Here is a 24,402-nt window from a genome sequence, read left to right as displayed (position 1 = left end):
GCGTGTATAAAACGCAACATAAAGTCTACAAATAATGTAAAAATTGAAATTTTTCCTGTTAGGCGAAGATCATTTTAAAGTTAATTTTTATTAATTTTCTCGTTGGAGTTTGAGCTTAATGATCAAGTGAAATCAAAAATATTTGTTCTATTTTCGAACTTTTGCTGAGAATTTGTTTGCAACTTCACCACACTCCAAAATTTAAACTTTTGCATTGTTGGGATTTAACATATGTACATTCCATGTGATTCCCTGCTCCATTAGAGAACTCACCTAATATTTACTGCCCTTCAAACCATCAACAAATGTTCGGAAAATAAGCTATCCTTTTAAATATCCTTTCTCTCATCTTTTTCTTTCCCCTATTCGTTAAGGTGAGATAATATTGTCAAAATGATAAGCAACAAAATTTACGCTGTCGGGGTTTGTTTTTCCAGTTGGCACATTTAGGATATTTTTTTGTGAATGAATGAAAACGGCCGCCGTCTTTCTCTGTGTCAATACCGGACATTTGATGTAGTTATCAACACATTGCTGGTAATGATCCTAGGCTAATGGATTTGGGCGACATTATTTTCTAAACATGACCTTTTTTCATCTTCCTTCCTATGGCCAGCGAATGCCATGTGTTTTTTTTTTTGGTTCTTTGGGTTTTTTTCGTTTATGCCACTTTTCTGGCCGGGTGAATGTGTTTGTGTGACACATTTTTAATTGACCATTATTGTTGTGTTTTTTATTTCTTCTGTTTGTTTCTTTTATTCTTGTTGTTGCTGCTCTTCTTACTTTGTTGATCGATGAAAATTCCATTTGCGTGTCAGTTGTATAAGGAATTTTGACGCCACTTTACCGATGCGGATCTTATTTAACTGCTCATAAAGATAATGGATCTTTCAGCTTTTACTTTTTTGTTGTTGTTTGTTAAAATGTGGCTGTTGTTGTTCTTGTGTATTTCCAGTTTGTTCGTTCTTATAACTTTTATCCATTATTGTTTTATATTGTTTCTTTGTTGTTGTTATTATCGTTGCTGCTGTTACCTTTGTCTCTGATGCTTAAATTGATTTGCCTTTTTTAATTTCGTTGAGATTTCCTACTCCTCATTTGTTTGTTAAGTTGGAAATTTTATTGCTGATTTATAGTTTTATAGTTCAACTTTTCGTATTTAACGGTTCAAGATTTTTTACAAACAATCTGTTGAATACCATAAATGAATCACAGGCGTGAGGATACTTCATAGTTAATTTAATAAGTTCGAATTGATTACATACATATGTATGTATATATGTGGGGACAAGTTGGAGCAGACCACCATAGTTTGAAATATACACATATAAAACATTTTAATGCCTAATTCTAAAACTTTGACGAATTAAACAAACTATCTTTTAAATAATACGTTGGATCCCTTATGATCCCCATACAGTTATTGTTTTTTTAATTATTCAACATTGTAGCTGGAACAAATTAACTTCATTAACACAAAAACCAAACAATTTAATTTCAAAAGGCAAGATTTGGAAAATCCTTTCATTTAATTTCAACTTAAAAGCAACCTAAATTAGAAAAATTCCATTTATATTTTTTGTTAGTAGAGCTGCAATAGATATTCATACAGAAACTTCCGTTCGGAAAGAAAAACTAAAATATTCCAGAAAATTTAAAATAACAAGGAACCTCTTGTCGATTTTTATTATAGAGTTATTATCACGTAATTTGTTTCCAAAAGTCAAAATTTGAACAATCTTAAATTTTAATCAGAACGGTCATTTCATCACAAATTAAAATATAATATAAAATCTTTTCAAATTTCAATCTGAACTTGAAAAAAATCTATATTAGACAAATGCTACTTTTCTCTTAGGGAATAGAGAGACAATACTTATAAAAATTTATTGGAACTTCATAAATAAATAAGTTCTTTTCCAAAAAGCAAGGTTTGAAAAATCCTAATTTTGGAAGAAGATCTCTGAACTTTATTGGAAGTTAAAAAATAATTCAAATTACTATTTATGTAATAAACCACGACAATTTTAGCAAGACCAAATGACGTCAATTATACATTCTAATAAAAACTTTATTCAAAAGGCAAGATTTGAACAATCTAAGATTACAAACAAGATTTGTTAGTAATTTTGGGAATTTAAACAAGTAAAAAGTCGTTAAGTTCGGCCGGGCCGAAGTTTTTATACCCTCCACCATAACAATAGTCTTAATTAAAATGGAATAATTAGGGTCCTTTCACAATTTTAGGTGGAACAATTTTTCGACAATGGATAGACTACTACTGCCTCCCATTATTGCTTAAATTACACTGTGAACACAAATGTTGGGGCAGAGATAATTCCTTTTGGAGATGAAAACCCTTGGTGTATGTATGTTAAAAACCCCGAAGGACAGATGCGCCGTGAGTCGAACTTCCGCGTTATGAAGTTTTTGCAAGAGACCCTGTAAGCCATCATGAATTAGCATTATATCTTTGTTTGTTGTTTTTGTAGAACACTTAAGCAACAGTGAACAAAGATATAACGCTAATTCCTGATGACCCACAGGGTCTCTAACAAAAATTTCATCACGCCATAAGGCGGAAGTTCGACTCACAGCTGATCTATCCTTCGGGGTTCACCAAGGCCTTTCTTCCCCAAGAGGAATTTTCCGTACCCCAGACTTTCACCTCCACTTTGTTGCACAGTGTTATCTAATCTAAACTAAAAAAATGTGTTCATCTAGGTGAAAGGTACCACCTACGGGGCTATATCAAAGAGTCAACTTATCTTTAAATTTTTTGGCGGGAACTTCAAGAGTCAAATTGAGGGCAGTTTCATCAAAACAATGTAGACCCTCAAAAATGGATCCATCTTGACGAATTTTAGTGAAGAAATTTCGTGACCACTGAAAATTCCCGAAAATCGGGAGGTACAAATTTATGGGGGGATATACCAAAACATGGACCTATATTGACGATTATTTTTGAATAGACAAAATTGTAGCTAAAATTCTCAAAATACCGATCATTACAGCTAGTACGGTTAAAAATTGCAGCTAAAATTCTCAAAATACCGAAAATCGGGAGATACCGTTATATGGGGGCTATACCAAAACATGAACTTATGTTAACGATGTTACGTTGGACATGTTTTATGACCACTGAGAACTTCAAATGTCAAATTACAGCATTTTCGGTTAAAAACTGTAGCTAAAATTCTCAAAATACTGAAAATTGGGAGGTACCGTTATATGGGGGCTATACCAAAACATGGACCTATGTTGACGATATTTGGTGGAGATGTTTCATGATCACTGAGAACCTGGAATGGCAAATTACAGATAGTTCGGTTAAAAATTGTAGCTAAAATTCTGAAAATACCGAAAATCGGGAGGTACCGATATATGGGGGCTATACCAAAACATGGACCTATGTTGACGATGTTTCGTGGAGATGTTTTATGACCACTGAGAACCTCAAATGTCAAATTGCAGATAGTTCGGTTACTAATTGTGGTTAAAATTCTCAAAATACCGAGTATCGGGAGGTACAGTTATATGGGGGCTATACCAAAACATGGACCTATGTTGACGATGTTTGGTGGAGATATTTTACGACTACTGGGAACCTCAAATGGCAAATTACAGCTAGTTCGGTTAAAAATTTTAGCTAAAATTCTCAATATACCGAAAATCGGGAGGTACCGATATATGGGGGCTATACCAAAACATGGACCTATGTTGACGATGTTGCGTGGAGATATTTCATTACCACTGAGAACCTCAAATGTCAAATTTCAGATAGTTCGGTTAAAAATTGTGGCTGAAATTCTCAAAATAACGAAAATCGGGAGGTACCGTTATATGAGGACTATACCAAAACATGGACCTATGCCCATATCCTTTGGGATATAAGTTTGTTGATCACTAGGAACCCTAAGTGCCAAATTATAGCTAATTCGGTCCGCAAATATGGCGAAGAACTTCAAAATACCTCAAATCCGGAGGTACCGTTATATGGGGGCTATACCAAAGAGTGGACCGATATAGCCCATCTTCGAACTTGGCCTGCCTATGAAAAAAATACCCTCGCGTGCAAAATTTCAGCACTCTATCTCAATTATTGCGGACGATAGAGTGATTACAACAGACGGACAGACAGACGGACATGGCTAGATCGTCTTAGAATTTTATCCTGATCAAGAATATATATACTTTATAGGGTCGCAAATGATTAGTTCGATGTGTTACAAACGGAATGACAAACTTAATATACCCTCCATGCTATGGTGGAGGGTATAAAAATTCCATATAGTATGAACATACATATATAATTATTACACTACTTACTTAGCCGGCACATTACAGAACATTTGTTCCATTGACCGATCTAAGAAAAGATCTCAAATTCTCTATGTTTAGTGCTTCGCTTTCTGGAATACCGCGCCTTGTCAACTTCATCCACTTGTTTGCGCCATCTATTCTTTGGCCTGCCATGTGGCCCGAATTTATACGCCTTTTTAGCGGGTTCATCATCGCCCAATCGCTGCATCTTGATACTTTTAACTATATTGATGTCGCTGTAGAGCAGATACGGCTCGTGGTTCAGACGACGTCGATATTCACCGTCAACGCAGATTGGCCCGTAGATCTTTTGAAGGATTTTTCTCTCAAACACGCCAAGCACTACCTTATCTGCTTGCCCAAGTACCCAGGCTTCGGAACCATACATCAGCACGGGTAGTATCAGTGTTTTGTAAAGCGTTATTTTTGTTTGACGAGTTGTGACTTTGTTTTTGAAACGCTTACTTAAGCCAAAGTAGCATCTGTTGGCCAATACAATTCTTCTTTTTATTTCACAACTGATGTCGTTTGTTGTTTTTACGGCGGTGCCGAGGTATACGAAGTCTTTTACTACCTCAAAATTATAGGAACCAACTTCAACAGTTGGTCCTATCTCAATGGACGCATGGCACGTCGACACCATCAACTTGGTCTTCTCGCCGTTTACCGCCAGACCCACTTTAGCAGATTCTCCTTCGACAACATGTAGCATGTGGCTATAGGTGTAGATTGTGCCACTTCTTTTGACGTTTGCCTCTCATATAACCTTTTCCAGCAGGATGTTGCAAAGATCACACGAAAGGCTGTCTCCTTGCCTGAAACCTCTAACCTCTGGTACAAAACTCTTCGGAGAGGTTCTTTCCTATTTTAACTGAAGATCTTGTATCAGTTAGAGTCATTTTACAAAGCCGAGCTTTGCGGGGATACCAAATTCAGACATTGCTTGGAATACCTTTGAACGTAGCGGGCTGTTGAAGGCTGCTTTGTAATCGACAAAAAGGTGGTAGATGTCGAACTGCATCTCTTGGGTCTTCTCCTGGATTTGCCACAGGTTAAATATCTGGTCAATGTTGGACTTGCCAGGTCTAAAGCCGCATTGGTATGGTCCAATCATTTCGTAGACCATGGGCTTTAGTCGTTCGCACAATATCCCTGGCACTATCTTGTAGGCGATGGGGAGAAGACTTATACCCCTATAGTTGGAGCATAAAGTCTTATCTCCTTTCTTATGAACGGGACACAGGATGCTCAGTTTCTAATCGTCGAGTACGCGTTCTTCCTGCCAGATGGAGCTAACTAGTTGATGCATACACCTTATCAGCGTGTCGCCTCCGGTTTTAAACAGCTCGGCTGGTAGGCCAGCAACTCCTGCTGCCTTATTATTCTTCAGCCGGTTTACTGCTGTCTTTACCTCATCTTGGACGGGTGGTATACATTCAATACCATCTTCTGGAATTGGATCGCTGGTATCTTCGTCGTCTTCGCTGGTATTGGAAAGCAACAGTTTGGAAAAAGGTTCCTTCCATATCTTGAGAATAATGTCTGTATCTGTTACAAAATTACTATGCTGATCTCTACAGGAGGATGTGCCTGTACCATAGCCATCAGTTTGGTGTTTCACTCTTTGGTAGAATTTCCGGACTTTATTCTGGCTTCTATACATCTCGTTTTACTCACACTACCGCTTTTCCATTTCTCTCTCTCTCTTCCTTTTCTCCCGATACCTCTAGTGCACAACCGACCATGAAGAGGGCACACAAAATTCTCAATATTTGCAACTTTTGACAGTGTGTTAGTAACGTTGTATGCACGCATGCTGCATAACAAAAACAAATCAAAACATTTGTGTGCTCTTTCTTTGCGTGTGTGTGAAATACCGAAAAACTTCGTAACGTTAACAATATCAAAGCACGACATTGCTCTAGTGTGCACTACACGTTGCTACTGATTGAAGAGTAGCTCTATAAGCAGCATTTTTCTCTTCGGTAGCACCACGACACTGCTGGTCATATCGTGGGTTCCGTGGTGGAGGTCTGGTATTCAAGTATAGAATTGGTGTCTGTTTGCGTGGAGTTTGTAATGAGCTGATAAGTTTTTGGGACGAGGAGTGCTTTAATTAAGCAATTGGGCGAGTTTAGTGGAATATGCTGTGGCTATCCGTTGTGATTGCAGCTTTCCGATGTCCAACTTCAGTGTTGTGTCCGTTCGTACTTTATTTGTTACGTTAAATCGGGTACATACCTTTGCTACAACAGGGTGGTGGTCCGAGTCTATGTTTGCTCCTCGGAACCGTCGCGCATCCAACATGCTCGATGAATGTCTTCCATCTATCATGAATGTCGAGATGTTTAAATCTGGTACTGCTAACTACCATGTTTTTGCCGCTGCAAAGCCTATTAGTCTCATACCATTGTCAGGTGTTTCACTGTTGGGACTGAATTTTCCGACTGTTGGACCAATGATATTCTCCTTTCCAATTTTGCGATTTTAAGCCTAGAATAATTTTAATGTCATCTACATGACAACGGTTCGTCCTCATCTTCAGTGGGAGCATGAGCGCAAATAAAGCTGATGTTGAAGAATTTTGCTTTTATCCGTATTGTAGTCTTCCATTTACTGGGGGTGAAGCTGGAGACCAGATCTTTTAATCTCCAACCAACTACAAATCCACAATAAAACTCATGCTTTATGTCAGGTATCGGCACTAACACAAACGCATTGTTTGCGGTCTCTCGCTCTCTCCACAAACAGCGTGTGTGTCAATGCATTGCTAAAATTAAAAATCATTGAAACAAGCGACAGCAGAACCTTCTTCTTTGACTTCTGAACGAAGACTGAATGGTGGTTGTTCTGCTGTTATTCTCATCAAAGGCACGTGTGCCCATTTTTGCCGCATGCTGCTTATGTCATGTCACCTATAATACACTTCGTCGCCTGTATGGCAGTAAGATCGGCCTTGTATTTGTCAAGTACATCTGTTAATGCATAAACTGGACCTTCTCCCGTTGCATATTCGCAGATCATGATCCTCAGCCATAAATAATAACAATAATACTATAATGATAATAATAAAAAATAGCTTCCACACAGTTGATCTAGAATTAGGATTGGCCAGCTTTCCTAGTCACGTAAGATGCTCCAATTTTGTTACTTTTCATCATGACGGCGATTCTAGAGATCATTTTGTAATAATGTGGTATTTCAGCAGCTAATCAAAATCAGATTAATTGCCAGAATTTGTTTACATTTAGAATGACTTGACAGCTAGTATGATGATCAGCTGTTCTCATTTTGAATCAAATGATATAAACCCCCTTTATCGATATTTATCGAAAACCTGCTGATTATGTTACATTTCTGATAACCGTATCATCTTCTACAAATTATCACAATTTCAATGTCACTGATTATGATTATTTTTAAATACTTATATTGAAAATGAAAGTTTTTGTGGATAAGATACCGTGAGGTATCCCACCTCCCTATCAAGCTTACACTAACCATTTTTTTCTCTGCAAAACTGTGTTATTTTCATAAACAAATATTCAACTTGGAACCTGACTGGCTGACTGTTCCATGCAGAGATTGTCGGAGTCATTTGTAGATAAAACCTTAACTCACGTGAGATAAGTTGAAAATATCAAATCAGTAAAAAAATGATACAATATCAACGAATTCTGGCACGTTTCGTTTGTTACGCCACATACCAACAAAACGCGTTGGGGCGCAGACGCAGGCGGGCGGTGCAGATGGCTTCTTAAAGATACCAGCCCCGACAGTCAGAAATCACGCAAACCCACCATTGTCAGTGGAAATATTTTGTTGTTTTTTTATTTACAGATCGATAACCCTAGAGGAGCACTGTGGAAGATAAAGACAGATAATGTTGATAAACAATTATTTACTCGAATACAAATTTACAAAAGTCATTGTGGCCAGCAGCTGCTGATTTCATTTGCATTTCCCCCAAACTTCTCGCTCCCAAATAACAAAAACTAAACAATTGTCACAAAAGTGTTAACATAACTACCATTTAAACTAACCGCGTACTGTTTCTTTTTTTTTTTTTTTTTTGGTTACGGTATCGTTGTCTCTCTAATCTCTCTGTTGTTTGTTATCGATCAACAATTTACATTATCGGTTGCAATTCGTCGTTATCGTTCTCCGTCTGTCACTTGCTGCTGTTTGTTGCCTTGCAAATTGATAATGAAATTTATGGTTTTTGTTTTCATTTGCAAAACTTGTGTTGTTTTTAAGGGAATTTCCAATATTTTTTTATTTTGCAACAAAACGATTTTCAACATTTCATGTCATGCCTCATAATTTAAAATTTTTTTGTTGAGTATGTCAACATTCTTGTTGTTCTATTTTGTTTACTGAACAATTAATCATCCATTTAGTTAAATGGCAAATACAAAATAGCAATCGATTCATTTTTTACAGGAAATGAATCATTTGTTTTCGAAATATTGTATTTACACCAGTTTGAGGTCACTGTTTAATAGCCGTCAAGTAGTGTCAGTCACTTTGAACTTGGTAGAAAGAAACGCTGTTTAAAAGGGGATTCTTTTGGACGTTTTTTAGTCTACGCAACACACATATATATCGCTGATTTACTTAAACAGTGACATAACTCAAAAAAGCGTTTTCTACATTTTCTACGGCTTCTACTTTATCTTAACACAAGATATTTTCATATCGATATCTCCAAAACTCACCGAGTTACAGCTTTTTTTCTAGGAGTTTGATATAAATCAACAAAAAAAATTTTGTGGGTTATTGAGTTATTAAAATACTTCAAATCATGCTTCATCTTGCACAGAAATTTAACACTGATATCTGGCTAGCTCATTACAAAAGATGGCCCAAGTAGTTATTTTATTTTTTGTGTGATAATCTTTTTAAGGTGGGAACTCAAATTTCAATCGGCAACTTAAACCGCACCGCATTTTTCTTGAAACTTGATTTTTTGAGTGTGATACTCTTTGAGTAAATGAGTATTAAGGGGTTTTCAAAATTATGTGGATTAGGATTAAAGTTCAAAAGTCTTGCGGAGGAGGTACTTAAAGAAATGGACCGACATATTCCATTATGGAAGTCATATTTTTTCGATAGATATCGCTCCCACTAGTCATTTCAGTTTTGACCAGTATGCCAGAAAGCATAGACTTGTCCACGGAAAACATAATATTGCTGTAAACAGGACCACAACGAGCAGCCTCGGCATACATTTCCAAAGGACCTTCGAACACTTAGACACAAATGTTGAACTTTTGTGGGGGAGGTACCTAAAGAGAGGACCGATATGGGCCAGAAGGTAAATTGGTTGTCCTGTTCAAGAGATATTGTGCAAACCATTTTAGTAACATTTTTAAATATTGGGAACCGGTATTGGCCATCTTCGAACTAAAATTAAGTTTGGACCAAATATGACGAAGGCCAAATTTTGGACCAAATCCGTTGATCAGTTCGAGAGTTTTGTGCTCTCCAGCCACTACATATGGTGACATAGGGGGTTTCAACACCTTTCGGGCTGTTTTCTCACGTATGTATGGACTTGCCCCTGAAAAAAACTTTTACCGTCGTATTTGAAGAAGCGAATGCAATTAGCTTCAACAAAAATCAAAGTGATCCGAGAGCAGGTCTTAAAGTAAACTTATCCGAAATTATATGTGGGAGTTACCCGAAGCAGTGGACAAATATTCGAACCTCATCTATATCTGGTATATATATTTGGATGTGTAAAGTATGGACCAAATCGGTCACTCCCTCCAACAGTTATCATGCGCACAATTTTTCCGAACATTTCTGAACTTTTGTGGGGGAGGTACCTAAAGGAGTGGAACTATACAGCTTATCTTCGAACTTAAACTAAGTTTAGACAAAATATTACGAATCCCATAATTTGGACAAAATCGGCAGATCCGTTCGAGAGTTATCTTGCGCTCAAACCACTACACACGGTGTCACAGGGTCTTTTTTGCAACTTTCAGGCTATTTACTCAGGATGAATGGACTTGCCCTTGATAAAACTTATACCGTCGTATGGAGGGCAGTGAATACAAGTGGTTGCAACAAAAATCAAAGCGATTCGAGAACAGGTCCTAAACTGAACTTTTCCGAAATTTTGTGTGGGAGGTACCAGAAAGAGTGGATCGATAGAGAAACCTCAAATTGGAACCTCATCTAAGTCTGGTAGAAATTTTACGATGTTCAAGGTATGGACCAAATCGGTCACTCCCATCAAGAGTTATCATGCGCACAATTTTTCCGAACATTTTTGAACTTTTGTGGCGGAAGTACCTGGAGGAGTGGACCGATATGGCTTATCTTCGAACTTAAACTAAGTTTGCACAGAATATTACGAAGACCAAATTTTGCACCGAATCATTAGATCCGTTCGAGAGTTAGCTTGCGCTCCAACCACTACACACGGTGTCCTTGCGGTTTTTTTTACCTTTTAGGCTATTTTTTCAGGAAGTATGGACTTGCCCCTGATGAAACTTATACCTTCGTATGGGGGCAGTGAATACAAGTTGCTACAACAAAAATCAAAGCGGTTCGAGAGCAGGTCCTAAACTGAACTTTTCCGGAATTTTGTGTGGGAGGTACCCGAAGGAGTGGACCGATTGAGTTCATATTGGAACTTCATCTAAGTCTGGTAGAAATTTCACGATGTGCAAAGTATGGACCAAATCGGTTAATTCCTTCAAGAGTTGTCGTGCGCACATTTCCGAACGATTGTGGGGGAGTTACCGGAAGGAATGGACCGATATAAATCATCTTCGAACTTAAACTAAGTTTGAACATAATATTACAAAAGCCAAATTTTGGACCAAATCGGCTCATCCGTTCGAGAGTTATCGTGCGCTCCAGCTAGACAGACAGACGGACGGACATTGCTAAATCAACTCCAAATTGTCTGAAACACATTTCGTCCAAACATACTTGGGGTCTAAAACCATTATTTCAATGAGGCACATTTTGCCCGTATGAAACCATTAGAAGGTATTCTGCTTGTGGAAGGCCTGTTTTAGGTTTTCTGCCTATAGAAGACCCTAAGAAGGTATTTTGCTTATAGAAGACCTTAAAAAAGTCTTCGATTTATAGCTCTAAAAGATCTTCTGTCTATAGAATAACTTTAGAAGATCCTCTGCCTGCAGAATTAAGAAGGTATCTTGCTTATGGAAGATATTAGAAGATTTTATATTTCTTCACTACAAAGGAAGGTATATTGTCTATAGAAGCCAGAATATTTAAAATTCTGAATTTTATCGGATGTTTGACCCGAAGTTCGGAACATTATTGGCTGTTTTATCTGATATTCTGAAAATTATCGGACTTTTCATCTGATATTCGAAAAAAATCTGGATATTTTCGAAAGTTTTATCCGAAAACCGGACCAAATTCCGGTGATTTATACGAAATTCGGAAGATCTTCTGCCTATAGAAGACATTTACATCCTGTTCTGCTTATAGAATACGTTTAGAGGGTATTCTGCTTGTGGAAGACCTGTGGTAGGTCTTCTGCCTATAGAAGAGCTTAAGAAGGTATTTTGCTTATAGAAAATCTTAAAAAAGTCTTCGGTTTATAGCGCTAAAAAGTCTTCTGCCTACGGAACAACATTAGAAGATCCCCTGCCTGCAGAATTTAGATGGTCTCTTGCCCATTAAAGGCCTTTAGAAAATCTACTGTCAATAGAATGTCTTTAGAAGATTTTGTTTTTTCACTACAAAAGTCCTTAGGAACCCTTCTTCATATAGAAGGTCTTTTGGAGATTTTCTATCTATAAGAGGTATTCTGCCTATCGACGACGGACGACCTATAGAAGGTATTTTGTCTATAGAAGCCTTTAGAAGATATATGAAAGGTATTCTGCCTATAGGAGAACTTTAGATGGTCTTCTGCCTATAAGTTAAAACTGTTAAACAGTTAAAACTCGTGGTTCATACGACGTCGATATTCACCGTCAACGCAGATCGGTCCGTAGATCTTTCGAAGAACTTTTTTTAAACACGTCAAGCACTGCTTTATCTGCTTGCGCAAGTACCCAGGCTTCGGAACCATACATCAGCACGGGTAGTATCAGTGTTTAGTAAAGCGTTATTTTTGTTTGACGAGTTGTGGCGTTGTTTTTAAGGTGCTTACTTGAGCCAAAGTAGCATCTGTTGGCCAATACAATTCTTCTTTTTATTTCACAACTGATGTCGTTTGTTGGGTTTACGGCGGTGCCGAGGTATACAAAGTCTTTTACTACCTCAAAATTATATGAACCAACTTCCATAGTTGGTCCGAGCTCAGTGGACGCATTGCGCGTCGACATCATCCGCTTGGTCTTCTCGCCGTTTACCGCCAGACCCACTTTAGCAGATTCTCCTTCGATTTTCATAAAGGTATCGGTTACTTCTTTTACTGATCGTCCCATGATGTCTATATCATCAGCTTAAGCAAGTAACATGTGGCTATTGGTGTAGATTGTGCCACTTCTTTTGACGTTTGCCTCTCGTAAAACCTTTTCCATCAGGATGTTGAAAAAATCACACGAAAGGCTGATTCCTTGCCTGAAACCTCTTTTGGTACAAAACTCTTCGGAGAGGTTCTTTCCTATTGAGCTTTGCGGGGATACCAAATGCAGGCATTGCTTGGAATACCTTTGAACGTAGCGGGCTGTCGAAGGCTGCTTTATAATCGACAATGATTATAATCTCCAGGATTTGCCGCAGGGTAAATAACTGGTCAATGGTGGACTTGCCAGGTCTAAAGCCACATTTGTATGGTCCAATTATTTCGTTGACCGTGGGCTTTAGTCGTTCTCACAATATGCCTGACACTATCTTGTAGGCGATAGGGAGAAGACTTATGCCCCTTATGGACGGGACACATGATGCTCTGGTTCCAATCGTCGGGTGCGCGTTCTTCCTGCTAGATGGAGTTAACTAGCTGATGCATACACCTTATCAGCTTGTCGTCTCCGGCTTTAAACAGCTCGGCTGGTAGGCCATCAGCTCCTGCTGCCTTATTATTCTTCAGTCGGTTTATTGCTGTCTTTACTTCATCTTGGCCGGGTGGCATACATTCAATACCATCTTCTGGGATTGGATCTGTGGTATCATCGTCGACTTCGCTACCAACAGTTTGGAAAAAACGCACTTTCCATATCCTTAGCACACTATCTGTATCAGTTACCAGATTACCTGGCTGGTCTCTACAGGAGGATGTGCCAGTTCCAAAGCCATCAGTTTGATGTTTCACTCTTTGGTAGAATTTTCGGACTTCATTCTGCCTCCTGCACATCTCGATTTGTTCATACTCCCGCTTTTCCATCTCTGTCTTTTTCCTGCGGAAAAGACGTTTTTCCTCTCTTCTTTTCTCCCCATACCTCTCTCGTGCGCTACGCGTTGCTACTGATTGAAAAGTAGCCCTATATGCCGCATTTTTCTCTTCGGTAGCAGCACGACACTCCTAGTCATACCATGGATTCCTTGGTGGAGGTTTCTGGTATCCAAGTACTGATTTTACGGCTGTTTGCATGGAGTGGGCAATGTTTTGCCATTGTCCTGATATGTTATCGGGACGAGGAGTGCTTTGATTAAGCAGTTGGGCCAGTTGAGTGGAATATGCTGTGGCTATCTGTTGTGATTGCAGCTTACCGATGTCCAACTTCCGTGTTGTGTCTGTTCGCACTTTGTTTGCTACGTTTAATCTGGTACGTCCCTTTGCTGCAACAAGGTAGTGGTCCGAGTCTATGTTTGCACCTCGGAACGATCGTACATCCAACACGCTTGATGCATGTCTTCCATCTATCACAACGTGATCAATTTGATTTCTTGTTCTTTGATCTGGCGACAGCCAGGTGCCCTTATGAATATCGAGATACTTAAATCTGGTACTGCTAACTACCATGTTTCTTGCAGCTGCAAAGTCTATCAGCCTCATACCATTGTCAGATGTTTCGCTGTGGAGACTGAATTTCCCGACTGTTGGGCCAAAGATATTTTCCTTTCCAATTTTGGCATTAAAATCGCCTAGTATAATTTTATTTTCAAGTAAACTGCACCTTCTCTAGAAAGAGTGCGAACATTCCAGGTGCAGATTCGCAAATCATGGTCGTTAAAACGTTTGCGGGGGTCGTCAACTTTTGAGGGATTTGTTTTTCTTTTCTTTCGTTTTTTCATAGTAGACTGTTTTTTCTACAAAACCTTTAGCAGGTCTTCTGCCAATAGATGACCTTTAGAGGGTCGTCTTCTCCTCCCTATAAACCCTTCGGAAGGTCTTTAGGCTCAAGAAGACCGTACGGATGACTTCTGCTTATAGAAGAACTGTCTACAGAGGGCCTTCAGAAGGTTTTTTTTTCTATAGAAGACCTTTTGTAGGTATTCTTTCACCTTTGAAAGTCTGATGTCCGAAGAACGTTAGTAGGTATTCTGGCTATAAAACACGTATTCTGGCTATAAAAAATACCTTTAGTGGGTGATTGTGGAAGGTCTTTGGATTGCCTTCAGCCCGTATAAGTCTTTTAGAGGATAATCAACCTATAGAAGTCCTTCAAAAGGTGTTCCTCCTCCTTATAATGTGTTTATCGTTTCATGGGTATAAATGATTCTGCATGCGAGAATGGAACACCGTTCTACGTGCTAAGTGGAACAAACCTGAAATAACAAAACCATGTCGACAAACATGACAATGTTTGTAGATCATGTTCCGCGCGAACCACAAATAACCAAAAGAAAATATTACAACAAAAGCGCATATAAATCAAAAGAAAATTAGAATAGAACGAAATTTTGAAAAAATGAAAATCATGTTGCGCGCTCCGTTCATAGTGGGTGCAATGAAGTCTCAATAAAGTCTTGGCTTTGTTTATTTATTTGCCTACGAACGTACCAAATGCGGGGGTGGAGAAAACTGGTACAAAATTATGACGTTTTGTTCTTTGAAAACCAATGTTTGCTGACAATTTCCTTGCTGTTACTCTAGAATAGTTTTGTTTTAACATTGTTCTGTGTATTTTTTGTTGTTGACAGATGACGCGTGTTGAGACCCAGTTTTTTTTCAAAATACAATACCTCCGCTGTTGCTTACATTTTGATGTTGTACCAAATTTGTTTAATGCTTGTGTGTTATTTGACTGATTTTCTGTTGACATTGTTATGAGCATTGTTGGTAACATCAATGCTGTTGTTGTTGTTGTTTTGTTGGGGGTACAATTGAATTCTTTGATGTATTGCGGCTTGTGGGGGGGAATTGGGCTATACTCTACAAAATGTAATTATGTTGGCCATAGGAAATTAATGTTCTACAAAAATCAGGGACTGGTACACCTAAGCATTTTCTAGCTTAAGATGGAGACACTTATGTAGGAGGCATGAAATTCCTGTGTAGAAGGCAATTTCTTCTAAAATAATGAAGGGCTGTCAGAGCCGCATTTGATCGTCCTAGGTTACCGTATTTTTGACAACATTACTATTCGTTCATTGAAACAATCTTAATACGCCTCCGAAAAACTTGCTTCGAAAGTTGGGAGCTTTAGATTTTGCCGTGGTAGGGTATGCCTTGGTTCGGTATTACCAAATATAACCTTCTCCATAATGATTTAATGTGTTTTAACACTTTTACTTCGTAACAACCAAACATACAATATTGGCATGTGTTATTTACCTGAAGAAGAAGAGGTACCTTAACGGAAATGTTTAGTAAACCTCATAAAAATGGTAGGTGTTGAAAGGTGAAATGTTTAACACTTTGCCAGGGGAAAACAAAACGTAAATTTAAGAAACCAAAAACAAATGTTCCTCTTTTCAGACCGGAACTAGCAAAATATTTTACACTCATACAGTTTTTTGCTTTAGTCATGCCGAAGCTCACAACTCAAGAAAACACCATACACCTCATTGAACTAAAAACGTTTAACTAAAATCATTCTCCATTTATAACTCATTGCAGATGGAACCTCAAGCGCAACAACAACATTTGCAGCAACACCATCAACAACAACAACAGCAACAACAACAGCAACATCAACAGCAGCAACATCATTTACAAGCCTTGGAAAAACAACATCAACAATTATTGACCAAAATTAAGACGGAAACAAATGGTCAGGAACTTTTGAATCACGGCAATAATAACACAACAACAGCAACAACACAAACACTCGAAAAACAAAATCAAGTGGAGGCTCAACAGCAGCAGCAGCAACAGTCTCAACAACAGCAGCAGCAACAACAACAAGTGCAGCCTCAACAATTAACCACCAATCCCAATCAACATCAGCAGCAACAACATCAGCCCTCACCACAGCAGCAACAGCAAAATCCCAATCAAACAGCACAGCCAACACAGCAGTCGATACAACAACAACAACAGCAGCAGCACCAGCAGCAGCAACAACAACAGCAACAGAATACCACAACTATTATACACACCCAACAAACACAACCGATCAATGCTGTTATCCAGACCTCACAAAACCAACAACAACAGCAGCCAGGAGGAGGACATTCTGGCCAGGAAACTTTTGTAACCATACAAAGGCCGGTTCAGTCCAGGAGAATTCTCACCACAAGTGGTGAACTGTAAGTTACAAAGAAAAAAACAACATTTTTAAGCAGACTCAATATAATTCCCCTTCTTCTCCTCTTCTCTCTCCCCAATTTTTCAGAGTCAGTGAACACCGTGACCCCGAACAACCGGAAACTGTACAAGAATATCAACGTTTACATTCGCCCAGTGACTACGTTCAAATGGCTCCACGCAACGATGATCATCATCAACATCCCAGCAATGCCACAATCTACACCTACACCACCAATGAAAATGGCCAACCAATTATCTGTGCAACCGGCTCCCCGACAGGCATTAAATTAGAAACCATTGACAAGGAACAAGTTGGTGGTGATCCAGTTGGACAGCAACAACAACAGCAGCAACATTTGCATCATCAACAATGTCCCACACCAAATGGCAATTATCCTGAAGGCACCCTGGTGGTGCCTTCCTCGGCATTACATCACCAAAATCCTCACAATTTATCGAGCAGTTCCTCCCATAGCCTACCTCATCCAGCCCATATGGGTTCAGCATTACGTTTCGAAGACGACAGTCGTTATGCCTTGGCGGATAATGGCAGTGGACCACCGCCACTATACTACGACCCCAATGTCAGTGATGCTGCCGGCGGCGGTGGTGGTCATGGTAACGAGAGCAAAACCTTTACAGATTTGGGTAATGCTCAATATTTGAATTTTGCCCCACCTTCATCATCCTACCAGTTGTCACAGAATAATGCCATCTACAGCGTAACAACGGCACCCAAGCACTTGATATCGAATAATGATCCAAGTTTTAGTTTGATACGTCAATATCAGCCGATGGGTTTATATGACAGCGTCAACTCATCGGTACCGGAACCGACATTGTCGTGGCAGTCGCAGGGTGCTGAATATCCAAATATGGGATTTGTAAGTATTTTTGGATTTTTCTTTTAAAGTTTTTTTTCTGTGACGATTTATGGGTAACGGAATCACTAACATAAATAAGTCAAGCCCGGTCACGACACAGCAATTTGAAAATTTGGTATTATGGGTCATGGGAAGACATTTTTTGGACATTTTTTGTTTTTCACATTTCTAAAGTTCGTATTGAAAATATATTTTTTCAATAGTCGTGAATTTTTTAAATATTTCTTTAAAAATATTTTTTTCCAAATATTGTAAATATTTAAAATTTTTTCCAAAAATCGTGGATTTTTCAAAAATATTTTTTTCCAAAAAAAATATTTTTTTTTCCAAATTGTGAATATTGGATTTTTTTAAAAAATTTTTTTCCAAATATCGTGGATTTTTTAAAAATGTTTTTCGAAAATCGTGGTCTTTTTAAAGATTTTTTTTTTTCAAAAATCGTGGACTTTTTAAAAATACTATTTCCAAAAGACGTGTGTTTTGAAAAAAAATATTTTTCTTAAAAAAATAGCGATTGTTTTAAAATACACTTTTAATTAGCGAGGATTTCTTAAAAATATTTTTTTTTTCAAAAATATTTTTCCAATATTCTTAAAAATAGTGTTTTTTAAAAAAACAATATGTTTTCAATTATCGTCGATTTTTTAAAAATAGTTTTTAATATTTTCCAATTATCCTGGATTTACAAAAATATTTTTAAAAAATCGTGATTTAAAAAAAAAATATTTTTTCAAATTTTTATTGTTGATTTTTTATTTATTTATTGAAACATTTTGTAAAGTAAATAAAATATATTTTTTCAATAATCCTGGATTTACAAAAATATTTTTCACTTTTCGTCGATTTAAAAAAAATCATATTTTTCAATAATCGTGAATTTGTTCAATATTTTCAATAAACCGGAATTAAAACAAAATGTATAAGTTTTGTCAATATTTATCAATAATCGTGGATTTGTTAAAAAAATCAATGTTTTTTAAGTATCGTCGATATTTTTTCAATAATCGTGGATATTAACAAAATGTTTTTCAATATTTTTCAAATATTTTTCTCAATAATTGTGCATTTTTTTCAATAATCGTTGATTTTTTAAAAAAATATTTTTTTCAACAATTGTGGATTTTTTAAGAATAGTTTTTTTCAATAATCGTGGATTTTTAAAAAAATATTTTTTTCAACAATTGTGGATTTTTTAGAAAAATATTTTTTTAATAATCGTGGATTTTTTAAAATATTTTTTCAATAATCGTGGATTTTTTAAAATATTTTTTCAATAATCGTGGATTTTTTAAAATATTTTTTTTATCAATAATCATAAATTTAAAAAAAAAAAATATTTTTTTAAATATTTTTTCAATATTTTTCAAAATCGTGGAGTTTTTAAAATATTTTTTCAATAATCGTGGATTTTTTAAAACATTTTTTCAATAATCGTGGATTTTTTAAAATATTTTTTCAATAACCGTGGATTTTTTAAAATATTTTTTTTATCAATAATCATGAATTTTAAAAAAAATATTTTTTTTATCAATAATCATGAATTTTAAAAAAAATATTTTTTTAAATATTTTTTCAATATTTTTCAAAATCGTGGAGTTTATAAAATATTTTTTTCAATAATCGTTAATTTTTTAAAAAATATTTTTTTCAATAATCGTGGATTTTTTTAGAAAAATATTTTTTTTTCAATAATCGTGGATTTTTTAAAAAAATATTTTTTTCAATAATCGTTGATTTTTTAAAAATAGTTTTTTCAATAATCGTGAATTTTTTAAAAATAGTTTTTTCAATAATCGTGGATTTTTTAAAAATAGTTTTTTCAATAATCGTAGTCGTTTTAAAAATATTTTTTTAATATTCATGGATTTTTTAAAAATATTTTTTCAATAAACGTGGATTTTGTAAAAATATTTTTTTAAATAATCGTGGAATTAAAAAAAAATCAATAATTGTGGATTTTTAAAAAATGTTTTTTCAATATATTTTCTATAATCGTGGATTTTTCAATAATTTTCAATAATCGTGGATTTTTCAATATTTTTCAATAATAGTGGATTTTTCAATAATTTTCAATAATCGTGGATTTTTCAATAATTTTCAATAATCGTGGATTTTTCAATAATTTTCAATAATCGTGGATTTTTCAATAATTTTCAATAATCGTGGATTTTTCAATAATTTTCAATAATAGTGGATTTTTCAATAATTTTCAATAATCGTGGATTTTTCAATAATTTTCAATAATCGTGGATTTTTCAATAATTTTCAATAATCGTGGATTTTTCAATAATTTTCAAAAATCGTGGATTTTTCAATAATCATGGATTTTTCTATAATCGTGGACTTTTTGAAAATATATTTTCAATAATCGTGGATTTTTTAAAAATAATTTTTCAATAATCGTGGACTTTTTAAAAATATATTTTCAATAATCGTGGACTTTTTAAAAATATTTTTTCAATAATCGTGGATTTTTTAATTTTTTTTTTTCAATAAATGTGGATTTTGTAAAAATATTTTTTAAATAATCTTGGATTTTTTTTTAATATTTTTCAAAAATCGTGGACGTTGAAAAATATTTTTTAATAATCTTGGATTTTGTAAAAATTTTTTTTTGAATAATCGTGAAGTTTTTTAAAAATATTTTTTTGAATAATCGTGGATTTTTTAAAAATATTTGTTTGATTAATCGTGGATTTTTTAAAAATATTTTTTTGATTAATCGTGGATTTTTTAAAAATATTTGTTTGATTAATCGTGGATTTTTTAAAAATATTTTTTTGATTAATCGTGGATTTTTTAACAATATTTTTTTGATTAATCGTGGATTTTTTAAAAATGTTATTTCAATAATCGTGGATTTTCAATAATTTTCAATAATCGTGGATTTTTAATAATTTTCAATAATCGTAGATTTTTTAAAAATACTTTTTAATAATTGTGAATTTTTTAAAAATATTTTTACAATAATCGTGGATTTTAAATAATTTTCAATAATCGTAGATTTTTCAAAAATACTTTTTAATAATTGTGGATTTTTTAAAAATATTTTTTTCAATAATCGTGGAATTTTTAAAAATAGTTTTTCCATTAATCGTGGATTTAAAAAAAAAATATTTTCTTCAATAATACTGGATTTTTTAAAAAAATATTTTTTTTAAATTTTAAAAAAAAATATTTTTTAATAATCGTGGATTAAAAAAAAATATTTTTTAATAATCGTGAATTTAAAAAATATATAGTTTTGTAATAATAGTGGATTTAAAAAAAAAATATTTTTTAATAATTGTGAATTTAAAAAAATATATAGTTTTGTAATAATAGTGGATTTTTAAAAATATTTTTCAATAATCATGATTTTTTTAAAAAATATTTTTTTAATAACCATTGATTGTATTTTCCAATATCCGCGTATTTTTTAAAACTGTTTTTGCAATAATCGGGATTTTTAAAAAAATATTAAAAATATTTTTTCAATAATCGTGGTTTTAATTATAGGTATATTAAAAATATTTTTTCTATAATCGTGGATTTAAAAAAATATATATTAAAAAGATTTTTTCAATAATCGCGGATTTAAAAAAATAAATATTAAGAATATTTTTTCAATAATCGCGAATTAAAAAAATAAAATTATTTGTTCAATAACTGTGGATTTAAAAAAAAAAATATTTAAGAAAAATTCATAAACAAATTGAAATTTTTTCAATAATTTTTTTTTTTAAATAATTGTAGATTTTTTAAAGAAATACAAAGAAAATAAATATTTTTTTCAATAATGGTGAATTTAAAAAAAATATATATTTTTGCAATATTGTGGAGTTTAATTTTTTTAATAATCGCGGATTTTTTAAATATATTTTTTGAAAAGATATTTTTCAATAATCGCGGATTTTTTTAAAATATTAATTCGTGGGCTTTTAAAAATATTTTATTCAATAATATCTGGATTTTTAAATTTTTTCACTAGTCGTGGATTTTTAATTTTTTTCACTAAGCGTGGATTTTTTAATAATAGCTTTTTAAAAATCCAAGATTTTTAAAAATATTTTATTATAATCCTGCATTTCTCCATAATCATCATTACAATTGGTCTGATAAAATAACATTTACAAAATATATTCAAAATTCTCATCATATAAAACCCTCCTTTATTTCTCTTCCCCACCAAAACAAAAAATCAAAAACAAATTCTCACGCTAAATTACATCTTGCACTCAATCTCCACCAACAACCACAAATAACTCCCCATGCACAAAACAAAAAATGATTCTAATACATAGAATTATCATCAACAGGTGGTTGAGGAATATCCCACAAGTAATTTGCCCACAACATCATGGTCCACGGCCACAACAATAAGTAGCTATGATCCTACGTTGCCACAACCTCCTCTGACAGAAGCCAAATGTGAGCAATGTGGTTCACCAATAGCACGAGAGGGTAACAAGTTGTTTTGTCCAACATGTTGTGCACCCGCCTATAGGCCAGTACGTATGGGTCCCCGTCAAGCTAAGCCAAAAGCGGCTGCAGCAAATAATGCCAATAATCGGCGTACCGGGGTGACCTGTGCAAATTGTTCAACCAACTCGACCACGCTGTGGCGTCGCAACAATGAAGGTAATCCTGTGTGCAATGCATGTGGCCTCTACTTTAAGCTGCACAATATGAATCGACCATTGTCGATGAAAAAGGAGGGTATCCAGAAGCGCAAACGTAAACCCAAGAATAATGGTGTTGGACCAATGAGACCCACATTGCCAAGTAAGTTGTAGAAAGGATGAATTATGATGAATTATTTTGTATAATAAAATCCTTTGGTTTTCTTCTTTAGGCCTTCCTCCTGGTAGCGGCTCTCTTATGCTTACCAATGGTGCCTTGTATCCTTCACAGGTTTCCACAATTGGCCTACCCTTAAATCCTCAACCCACAAATCATGGAGAACTGCAAGATATGACCACAAATGGCACACGCACCGTGACCATAAGTAATCCCGATATGACTTTGAACATGTCCCGCAGTCATGTAACCTCCGATAGCCAAAATCATTCGCCCTACAATAATTCACCCTCGCAAAGTCAATCGCCACATTTACCACCAAGTGCCCAGAATTTCAAGTAAGTATCTGCGAACCAATTTTAGTTTAGAATACCTTCGAAATATGTTGCATAGGCAGAAGACCTCTTAAAGGTCTTCCATTGGCAGAAGACCTCTCAAAGGTATTTTGTGGCCAGGAGAACTCTTAAAGGTCTCTTATGGACAGAAGGCCTACTAAAGGTCTTCCAGAGACAAAACGACCTTATGTATAAATTTCATTTAATTAATTTATTAATTATATATTTTTATTCTTCATCCAGAGTGCCAGCCATTGATGTTCCCAGGACAACACCAACCAGTGAAATACCCACCAGTGTTATAACACGCACCGGCTTACCGGAAAGATCAACGAATAATTAGTAAAACACCATTTAGAATTTATAATAAATTTAAGAACTAGTTTGAAGAGAGAGAGAGGGGCAGAAAACAAAATCCGACCAAAGTTTTTTTAGAATAACATTTCAAAATTTTGTAATGATCAACGGGGTTGGGTTGAGTTACAGCCTGACTCAATGTTGACAATTCGAAAACAAAAAGACAGCTAATCCAAAGGTATTCCAAAACAAAAGACAATTTGACTTGGCAGCATTGATATCATAAAAGAAAAACTAGGCTACACTTATTAGTATTTTTGTTATAAAAATAAATTAATTAAAAAATTAAATTAATTAAAAAATATAGAAATTAAAAAAATTAAAACAAACAAAAATTGGTTTAAACAAATTGTAAAAATTAAAACAATGCTGCCAATGTTAAAAAAATAAAATTATACATGTATGGAGAATTTATATTATTATTTAACAAATTATTAAAAACTATATTTAAAAATATTCACGTGAAAGATTATTAGTAATGTATTTTTTAATTAAGTTAACTATTTTAATGTGTACTATTTTTTTTTTAATTATTATCCAAAACAAGAGACTACTTTAATTTAATAATATTTTTTACATATGACGACCAACCCTTTAAGTTTATAATTTATCAAATTATTTAAAATAATTTGTATATTTTTTATTTAGTTAAAATTTATTTAGTTTTTTTTTTTTTGTATTAATAATTATTACACCACAACCTTTGTATCCTTTAAATTGTATGAAACGTATTCAAAATTAAATATAAAATAGACTTGTATAAAGAGAAATAACAACAACAAAAACAATTTACCCACAAACTACAAAATAAATGAGTTATAAGGCTAAAATTAAACACTAATGACGACATAATTTATTAATTTAAAAGCAGGGTGAGTTTTATTTGTGTTGGTGGATGAATGGATGTCGGCAAATGACAGTGGGTCGGAAAAAATTTAAACTCCTAAAATCTATTAAAAATCCACGCCTATAGTCCTTTATGGGTGATGCTAAAAATCTATTAAAAATCCACGCCTATAGTCCTTTATGGGTGATGCTAAAAATCTATTAAAAATCCACGCCTATAGTCCTTTATGGGTGATGCTAAAAATCTATTAAAAATCCACGCCTATAGTCCTTTATGGGTGATGCTAAAAATCTATTAAAA

At 34.6% G+C, this 24,402-nt stretch overlaps 1 protein-coding gene across 2 annotated transcripts in view; it reads left to right on the top strand.

Moving 5' to 3' along the window:
• The window catches only part of LOC141394446 (uncharacterized), a 38,093-nt gene extending 14,565 nt beyond the window's left edge, over positions 1–23,528 (top strand). Inside the window, exons 2-6 of one of the 2 annotated variants that reach the window (XM_073968784.1) lie at positions 16,268–16,899; positions 16,986–17,784; positions 22,083–22,548; positions 22,619–22,901; positions 23,142–23,528. In XM_073968784.1, the coding sequence (XP_073824885.1) occupies positions 16,268–16,899; positions 16,986–17,784; positions 22,083–22,548; positions 22,619–22,901; positions 23,142–23,241 (2,280 nt within the window). In that variant the 3' untranslated portion in view covers positions 23,242–23,528. Of the gene's footprint in view, positions 1–16,267; positions 16,900–16,985; positions 17,785–22,067; positions 22,549–22,618; positions 22,902–23,141 lie in introns of both variants that reach the window. The other variant, XM_073968792.1, reaches the window with a different exon arrangement.
• The last annotated feature ends 874 nt before the right edge of the window (positions 23,529–24,402 follow it).

The sequence above is a fragment of the Musca autumnalis genome, unplaced genomic scaffold, assembly GCF_047663935.1.
Source record: "Musca autumnalis isolate F117 unplaced genomic scaffold, ASM4766393v1 scaffold_1, whole genome shotgun sequence".
In the NCBI taxonomy this organism is placed as follows: Eukaryota; Metazoa; Arthropoda; class Insecta; order Diptera; family Muscidae; genus Musca; species Musca autumnalis.
The sequence above is the reverse complement of the archived record's forward strand: the minus strand, read 5'-3'. Positions and strand labels throughout refer to the sequence as shown.